This window comes from Rhea americana, unplaced genomic scaffold (assembly GCF_003343005.1).
Source record: "Rhea americana isolate MKP2758 unplaced genomic scaffold, rheAme1 scaffold_189, whole genome shotgun sequence".
In the NCBI taxonomy this organism is placed as follows: domain Eukaryota; kingdom Metazoa; phylum Chordata; class Aves; order Rheiformes; family Rheidae; genus Rhea; species Rhea americana.
Window position 1 is genome coordinate 656,780 of NW_028186027.1, and position 9,107 is coordinate 665,886.

Here is a 9,107-nt window from a genome sequence, read left to right on the forward strand (position 1 = left end):
GGGGAGGGGGGCAGCGCCACCGGCCCCGCCCGCGCCGTATGCAAACGATATATTTGCATATGCGAACGCAGCCGGCGGCAGCGGAGGGGTGCGCGAGCGCTTCACGTGACACTTGGGGGGGGGGGCGGCGGCGGGCGGGCAATTTGGGCCCTTCCCATTGGCCGGGGTGGCTGCGTCACGCGAGTCAGACTTACGCCTTCCCCGGCCGTGCGCAGACGCGCGCGCCCTCGCTTCCAAATATGGAATCGGCGCGGGAGGCGAGGGCGCGTGTTTATGTATGCAAATRAGTCACGTGCKGCATCACGAGCCGCTATGCAAACGMGGGGGCGCGGAGGGGCTGCTGGGAGGCGGTGGGGCCGCCCCCGGGGCTGCGCGCCGCCCTCCGTCGGGCGCCCCGGCGTGCCCGCGGCCCCTCTGCCCCGCTCCTGTTCACTCAGAAACAAGGCGATGCCCCCCCCGTCCGAGGCATCGTGCGATTTACCCCCCTTAAGGAAAACAAATGGGGAGTTAAGCCCGTTTTCCTCATCCTGTCAGCACAGCCGGGTGAGAGACCTGCGACGTGCAGATGCTGGGCCCAGGCAGGCCGAAGCGTGCTAGGTTTCTCTCCCTAAGCAAAGACCCCATGTTACTGCTTCAGAGGTTGAGGAGGAGTTTCCCCTTCTGCGGTGTTTGCACAGTTAAACATTACAACACGGCTGCGAAGGAAAACCGGTACAATTTAAAAGAAAAACAAGCTTGCTGCAGAACGAATAGTACGGGGAGGAAGAGCCTTTGTGGCAGTGCTAGGTAGGGGCATTTCTAACGATACAAAAGCTTTATTTAGGCTTGTAGATGGAAAAAATTGTTTATGATGTAACAGAAAAAGAGACTAACCTAAAACCTGACTTGACTACAAGAAAGTGTTTTGTAGTCAAAACAGGGAATGTACAATAAAACACAAAATGATAGGAAAAATAAACATACAGAGTGTATCAGAATCATATTTATTGTATGATATAACAGACTTACAATTTAATGAGTAATAGAGACAATACATGAGTCAGTGGTGCCCAACCTTCCTTGGCACCTCCACCAGCTTTTTTTTTCCCCCACTTGCTGTACAGTTTGGTTCATATCGTGATTTCTGAATGCTACGGTCATACTATGTGGATAACCTATAACACTATCTTGTGGATAAGCCATAAAGAAAACTTCTAAGTTCTTGTTCTTACGAATCCTGTGACATTCCTTGCAAAAGTGARTGTGTTTTCCATGCTGGCTTTCCAAACCTCCATTTAGTAAGTTTTATTTCCTGGTTCCCAGAAAACATCTTGTTTTTGATTTCCAGTTTCTGAACTGTGTTAAACTTAGAGAGAATTGCATTTCAAGAAGGGGGGAGGACATATTGATTGTAGAGTCATTGTTTTTGCGTTATTTGATGTAAATTCTGTCTCTGACTAGAAAAAAAACTATACCATTTCACAGTGAAAGCCAGGCAGCTAGTGTATGATGAAGTGTTTGTCTGCTATCAGCTTGAGTCATCTTTTAAACACGTGGTCTGATACTGCAGTAAAATCAGTGCATGACTGAGTGTGCAATTCAGGCTACAGAGCTGAAAGCTTGTGTACCCTATATCTGCTACTCCCTCTGGAACTCATCCTTAAAGAACCTCAGATGAAAAAATGTAGAGCAGTCTGGAAATTATGGCATGCACAATGTAATAAGAAAGCTCATCACACATGTATTTTCAAGTACTTGAAACGATCAGAAGAAAGTGGAGCTCATGATACGCAAAACAGGAATTATTTACTTWCAGAGTTGATGCTCTTCAAGGGTTTTGTTTGCTGTTACAGCATCAGGATTAGAAAGGTAGGCTGTCTGCCTAGGAGAATGGGTACCGAAGTGTCGATAACAGGCAGCGACAGCCCTAAATCACTAGCGCGTCAACTGGGATGTGAACATTACGGGAACACCTGAGCCTTGGGCGTACAACCACAAACTTCCCTTAACTGAGGCAAAGGGGCTACAACCGCGTCAGTGGACTCAAGACCAGAGCGTGACCAGGATCAGCGCTGAGCCGCCCGGAGAGGTGGCTGACGAAGGAAGCGGGACGAAGCCGGCAGGCTGCTGCTGTCGGCAGGAGCCCGGCAGCACCGTCACGGGCGGCCGCTGCGGTTCTGCCTCGAGGCTAGCGACAGGGAGACGCTGCCACAATCGCAGCCGCCGTGGTGGCGGCCCGTGCTGCGGCCGCCCGCCAGCCCCGCCGCCCACGGGCGAGCCGGCTGCCTCCGTGGGCATGGGGCCGCCACTGCGGGCCGCGACGTGTTCTCGGCGAGGCCGAGCCTTTCCCGCTCCCACTCGCCCCCGGGGCGCGCAAAGCGAAGTCCGCCGCGGCGCCTCGTTTGGCCCTCGCAGGCCACCGTGGGCCGCTGAGGCCGCAGCACGGGCGGCGCGGCGCCCTCCTACGGCGGCCGAGGGTGGTCAAAGCGCGGCGGGAAAGGAGAGGAAGGGCAGGCGGCGCCGCGGCGCTTTTTGAGTGCGTCACTTCCCGGCGGCGCCGGCGGCGGGGCGCGGGGGAGCACCATGCCCAAGTGAGCGGCGCTCGGCGGGCCCCGGCGCTGGGGAAGCGGCTGTGTGGGGGCGAGGGGCTGCCCGGCCCCCGGGGGGCGGAGGAGCGCTGAGGGTTCGCGTTGGTCCCGGGGTGGAGGTGTGGAAGCGCGGTCACGGTGAGCCCCGGGCGTCCCTTGGGGCGCTGCGCTCCCCACGGGGTCGGGGCGCTTCCTGGGGGCTTGCGGGCCTAGGAGGTGGTGTAGGCAATAACCGGGTTTCCCCTCTCCAGGTTTTATTGCGATTACTGTGACACGTACCTCACCCATGACTCGGTAAGTGCTAAAACCTCTGCGTTCGTTCTTTTTCTGTATTAAATGGTTTAAAAATAGAACATAGGTAGGTTAAAAATAACTGCAAGTATCATCCAGTTAGTGTGATGCTTTATGTCCAAATCAACCAAGAATAGGGGAGTAATTTAACTGGCGCTAGTAATCTGCTGGCTTTTGATGCCTGGGTGAATGTGAGTATTGCAGTAAGTTTATAGGCAACAATTAATTTTGTCTTACAAGAGCCTCTTTTACTTAAATTTGAGTCTTAATGCTTGTGGGTTTTATGCAAAGATATTACACAGCATCAGTTTTCTGACTGTACGCAGAAGCCAGCCTATTTTATATGTCTAAGTTGCTCRCATTTAAGTTTTGCAAAAGTTTCGTTAACTTGGGGGTTTGCGACTTTTCTCAGCCCTCTGTGAGAAAAACCCACTGCAGTGGCAGAAAACACAAAGAGAATGTGAAAGACTACTATCAAAAATGGATGGAGGAACAAGCTCAGAGCCTGATTGACAAAACGAGTAAGACTAGTCTTATGTCCTCGGATTACTTTGCCGTCACTCCTGTCTCTTCTCTGTGCACGTGTCTTGCTCCTSCTCTTGCTGATTTTTGCCTCACCTTCATAGCGGTTCTTTGCTATGTGAGTAGTGAGCAGGAATATCGCTTAGACTCTCAAGCACAAACTGCTTGAGCGAGGGTTTCCACTGGAGACAAGAGCTCTGTGTAAGGGGTCATTGAAAGCAGACGTTACTTTATTATGGGTTAGGTCTATTGTAGATACCACTGTCTTTAGCACAGCTATATAATGTCATACAAAGTCACGTTACACAAAGATCAAGGGTACTCTTGGACTGTTGAATTTTAAACAAACTCTGTTAACTTTTAAGTGAATCTCCTTTGAATGTAAAAATTTGTGTCTGAAGCCTTTATGAGAAAAAGCTTGCAAAACAAATTTGTTCCCATTCTTCCACAAAAGAGTTGAGGACAGATGTTTTAGTGCCATTCCTTGAGAGAGAAATTAGATCTCTCCCTAGTGTGTAAACTTACTCCATTTTTGCTTTTGTCAGCACTAGCACATTTTTACAAACAGGATGAATAAAAAATCCAAAAGGAAGGAAAATGGATTGATAGCGTTTTATTTATTTATTTATTTTTTAATGCTGTGGTTTCTTGGCCTTAGCTCTCTAGTGATACTGATTTTTCCACTCTTAACATTAATGGACTAAATAAAATGTGAAGCTTTTCCTCTCAGATGGAAGGGTAATTTTTCCCTCTCTTTTTCTCTGTGGATAGCTGTTCTTTTCTCTGTAAACAGGATGTTAACTTTCTGGCAGCTTTCCTTCTTTAGGTGTTTCCAACTTTTTTTATCTTTTTTCCCTTTTGATCAATTCCAGTCTTCTGCATTTCTTCTCCTTCCTGCCACGTAAGATGTTTTTCATGTTTTTGGTCACTCTAGGTCATTGGCTTACTACCTTTTTTGGTTACCGTGGCTTAATCTAATGATATTAGGTAAAAGTTACAATTGTAAATCACACAAATATATTTTCCGTGCGATCCACCTTCCTGTTAGGTGTGTGAAACTTGTCAAGGTAGAAGTACCTCACATTCTTGAAGTGCTCTGTGGCAAGCTGTATAAACCAGGAATTTTTTCAGTTATAACAGCTGAGTGTGCAACATGACATTAAGTATGCTCTGAATGCTTGACGTGGGAAGGAAGACTGACACAGGTGCTTCATCAACCTGGTAACTGTTTTTTCTCCTGTTGATATATCTTCTCATTTATTTTTTGCCAATGCAGCGGCTGCATTTCAGCAAGGGAAAATCCCACCTACGCCGTTCTCAGCACCACCTCCTGGGGGAGCCATGATACCACCTCCTCCCAGCATCCGTAAGTCTCTTTGCAACTGTGATGGCAGTCCTCTTTAACTTCATTTTATGTTTCTTGGGCTTGTAAAGAGAAGTGCTTTTAGTTTGCAATCACACTAAGAAGCTTTGAGCTCATAAATATCAAACTATGAGAGAGTGTTCTGTGAGAGTGTTTAAATGATTGTTGCGTTCTTTASTTTGTCATATTTTAGCAATGCTGAGCATATTAATAGAAGTGCATGTTCCTTCACTTGCTTGGTAGCTGGCAGGTAGACAGCATCATCAAAATTTCTGGCACAGCTTTTTAGTAGAMTAGAATAGGACTGATAACCTTGTTTTGCACTTTAGCTAGCAAGTTGTTGAGATCCCTTTTTGTATAGAGAGCTCTGCTGTTGTGAGTGGTCGTCATGGGTGTTAGAAGTGCAAAGTGGACAGTATTATCTAGGATATCCCTCTTCCAGTTCACTCATTTGTTAGCACCCAAAGTCAGAGTTGAAACTGAAAATGATGACAGATAGTTGTAAAACAGTCTTAAGACATCTGTATCTTAGTAATAAAAAAAACTTCCTAAGTTTACTAGAATTTCCCRTAAGGCTTAATAATAACTATTTCACATTGCGTGTTGCTGGTGAGTATTGAAGCAATTAGATATGTTACCAGTCTGTATATATGTTTAGCTGGCCCCCCACGACCTGGTATGATGCCAGCCCCTCATATGGGTGGACCTCCAATGATGCCAATGATGGGCCCACCGCCACCAGGAATGATGCCAGTTGGGCCTGGTAAGTCTGGAAATAAACAATTCTCTAATTGCAGTACTGCATGGTACATTGCAGAATGTTTAGGGTGTATTTTCCATTGACCTGCTATGGGAGTATTGCTAGTCAACAGAGGGCTGTAAAAGGAGCTCACTGGAAAATATGAAAAATATGAAACAACTACAGCACCTGGATGCTAGGTTTAGTAGTGATGCACTCTTCAGCCTATGTCTGTGTCACTTCAGGCAGCAGCCTTATTAGATGCTGCATGGATGGACAGCCTCAAGCGAAGTATTTCAGTATATACCGTGTATACATATCTGTGCTGTTCCATTATCCTTTGCGTGGTGAGACGTCAAACAATCTTACAAAGTCAAGTTAAAGTTCCTTTACTGATTGTCGAGAGAGCACTTACAAGTCTTGCTGTACGGTTGAAATTCTGGGTTTGATAATTTTTTTTTCTACCTTCCCTTTATGCTTTTTTTTTCCTATTGTCTTAGCACTATCATCTTTAATTGTTGAGGAATTATGGTTTTTTTTCTGTTTTTTTTCCCACTAAGGATAAATTTCAACAGTAAATGGAGCTTATCTTTTAGAATGTCTCAAAATAATGTATTCTAGAGAAGTAACATGCCTTAGAAAGTTTTTTTCAGAACAGCAAGGACAAACTAAAATGTCTTGATTTTCCATTCTGCTTTTGAGCTTGTTGGCATTTGAAGAATTCTCAGAGGGCATCTTACTGAAGTAGTTACTGGAACAAATTTGAACACATCTATACATGCTAAATGTAGTGAGATGTCTTTGCAATTACTGTGTTGCCAGTAGAAAGTGTTCCTTAAGTGTTTTCTAAAGGCACAAAGTATGGACATAATCTGAGATTAATTAGACACTATAATGGTTGTCTGAGAATAAATGGAGAAGTTGGATGGAAACTATTATTTCAGTGCTTTTTGCTAAAGCTTCTGCTTTCATTTTTTTGATAATGCTGTTACCCAGCTGTAAGAAGTACACTAGACTATTTTTGAATATACTTCACTGGAAGATCTTGCAGGGCTTTCAGAACAGACTTTCCAAATCAATTGAGTTAGTGTCTCTCTTGAGTGGCTAAAGTAGATTATCAGTGAATACTATCAAAGCTGGGCATATAACCCAGGAATTTGGTTCTTCGTCTACTGTTGCTAGTAACCTTCAGGGAAAYGTAGTCCCTCTCAGCCAGATTCCAGATTAGAAGGTTCCTTTTATACGCTTACAAAATGAAAGATTCCTGGAGGGTGGGGGAGAAAATCTGCAGCTTATATGGATGTGACTCTGCAGCTGCTGTTCATGAGAGCTTTTCTCTAATGTCCTGTCTTTCCATCTGTAGCTCCAGGGATGAGGCCACCGATGGGAGGACACATGCCAATGATGCCAGGGCCTCCAATGATGAGACCGCCATCCAGGCCCATGATGGTGCCAACCAGGCCAGGAATGACCCGTCCAGACAGATAAAGGTGGAAGTGGAGCTACACTTTTTTTTTTTTTCCACATTATGATCTTCCATACAATAAAACAGCGTAGACCTAGGCCCCTAGGATTTTGTATTAAAACAGTGTGTAGAGGAGATATGCTGCTACTTCAGATTGCAGATAGTCTGACCTGTATGCACACTGGACTTAAGCATTTGTAACTGTTCCCCTCCCTTCCCCCCCCCAAATTCTAAAACACAACAATAAAACGTTGATGCTGGTTTGTGTAAGGAGAGTCTGAGCCTTACTCTGTGTGTTTTTTGTCTGACACRGTGAGATGTCGGTCTTCATTGTTCCTTCTCCTCATCTGTGTGTTGTACTCGATTTTATTTTTTTTCTCATTTACTTCAGCAGTTTCTCTTTTACATATCATACCTCCAAAGAGCTGTATCACTGTCTGCATTATGAATTCTTGTTTCAAAACAACAAATATTTTTCTTTTTAATTAAAAATGTGACATCGGAAAAGACTGCAGTGGTAAACCCTAACTGGGGAGACTGCAACATTCAGTAAGGCCACGAAATAAGATGAAATTATTAAAATGTTGATTTTTCCACTGGGGGAATCTGCATCTAATATGAAAGTGTGGGARTGATTTACAGCATTCTGTGAGGGCTTCTCTTTGTTCTCTGTTGTGGGACAAGGACAGTCRTATCACTTGGACAACATTACTTTTTAGGCACGCACGTGCTTTTAACAGTCTCCTATAAAACATATTGTGTAGCTGAGACATCCAGTAATTAACTTGATCCTTGTTTTACCCTGTTCTGCAAACATTGAGCTGTGGCAAAAATTAATATGTTTCATCTTCTAATCTTGCTAACTTAAAAAAATCACCTCCAGCATAGCACTGATTAGTCCTGATCTGTGTTCTGCTACTGTTCTTGTGGTATATTTGTTGCAGGACTCTAGAGGCTCACTGGGTTGATGCACTGAGATGCTATTGCGCTGACACAGTGGATCCTGCTGCTCTTCAGTTTCCCCCGTATGACAGCAGGAAGTCTTAGTGCAGCTTATTCTCCCACATCAAGTTCTGCAAGTATCAGAGAGAGAGTAGATTGCAGGGAATTGAAATGATAGTGCCTATGCATATCTCTGAAARTATGCGTGCTGATTGGAAAAATATGTGCCTTACTGGATTGCTGTTCAGTCCAACATAAAACATGCAATGTCAACTCTAATTAATGGCTTCCTCCTGGAGGAAACAATAGGCAGGAATTATTGATAATCAGCACCGARTCTTGATTAAAATTTTAGGACTTGCATTCCACTTTTTTTTCCCCCAGCCTACTATGCGGTTAAAGCAGAACATATGCAGTAAAGTACAAAGCCCATAGCTCTCTAGTCATAGAGCTGCTAAAGGACTGATCGATCAGTTTWAAGCTCCAATGAGTGTGCTGCATTTGAAGAAAAGTATAATAATTTATGTGAGCTTTCATGTTGGGCTTTTCATGTTGTAGGCCTTGAAAGCAAAATGCTCTCTTTAACATTCACAATCTCAAGTCTTGCACAGCATGTGCAATGGTCTAATTCACTGTCAACCATCAAACAGTTACAATATAACCAAAGTAGCATAGAAACTGCTTTGAGCTAAAACTTTTGTTTTTCATTCCAGCAGCCTCGCTGGTTAGATTGCTTTGTAATGAGCCTCTCTTTTTAACAAAACATTTTAAYGCAGGCAAAAGCACAGAGTTAAAAGCTGCCTTAAATTTCTTGCAGCGCTGTCGTTTATAGGATTCCCCGTGACAATCCTCCTCGTAGGTTACGTTCAGCACTTGGTGTAATAAAGGGAACAGGCGCTGCGTGCTGATTTCCYACTGCGTTCCTGGTGACGGTGCTCTCCTCTTGGCAGCTTCGCGAGCGTTCGTGGACGCGCTTGCTCGGGGAGCCGAAGAAGAGTGCGGCGAGTCCGAACGGAGGCGGAAGGGCTCTGCGGCCGTCGGCAGGGCGAGCGGGGCCGTCGCTGCGCCGGCCGCGCGTCTCCTGCGGGACTGCGGTCGAGCTGCGATGGATCCGTGTTTTTCCGCCTACAAAACGCGGGGAATTTCTGCCGCGGGGGCTGCCTTCGCAGGCGTGATTTCTGCCGCGGCCGTGGGGAGCGGGCGCGCCCCGCGCGGGGC

At 45.6% G+C, this 9,107-nt stretch overlaps 1 protein-coding gene across 2 annotated transcripts; it reads left to right on the top strand.

The window, feature by feature from the left end:
* Positions 1-569: 569 nt before the first annotated feature.
* SNRPC (small nuclear ribonucleoprotein polypeptide C) lies at positions 570-7,217 on the top strand. 2 transcript variants are annotated; one of them, XM_085302220.1, is made up of 6 exons: positions 570-786; positions 2,819-2,861; positions 3,271-3,379; positions 4,657-4,746; positions 5,402-5,506; positions 6,846-7,217. In XM_085302220.1, the coding sequence occupies exons 1-6, from the start codon at positions 623-625 to the stop codon at positions 6,968-6,970; spliced, it is 636 nt and encodes a 211-aa protein (XP_085158346.1). In that variant the 5' UTR covers positions 570-622; the 3' UTR covers positions 6,971-7,217. The 2 variants fall into 2 exon arrangements, with proteins under 2 accessions (XP_085158346.1, XP_085158347.1); XM_085302221.1 differs by lacking the exon at positions 570-786 and adding an exon at positions 2,465-2,570.
* The last annotated feature ends 1,890 nt before the right edge of the window (positions 7,218-9,107 follow it).

Coding starts and splice junctions, on each gene's coding strand:
- SNRPC (XM_085302220.1), top strand. CDS start 623: ATGTTACTGCTTCAGAGGTTGAGGAGGAGTTTCCCCTTCTGCGGTGTT. Junction 2,862..3,270: donor CGTACCTCACCCATGACTCG/GTAAGTGCTAAA, acceptor GACTTTTCTCAG/CCCTCTGTGAGAAAAACCCA. Junction 4,747..5,401: donor ACCACCTCCTCCCAGCATCC/GTAAGTCTCTTT, acceptor ATATATGTTTAG/CTGGCCCCCCACGACCTGGT.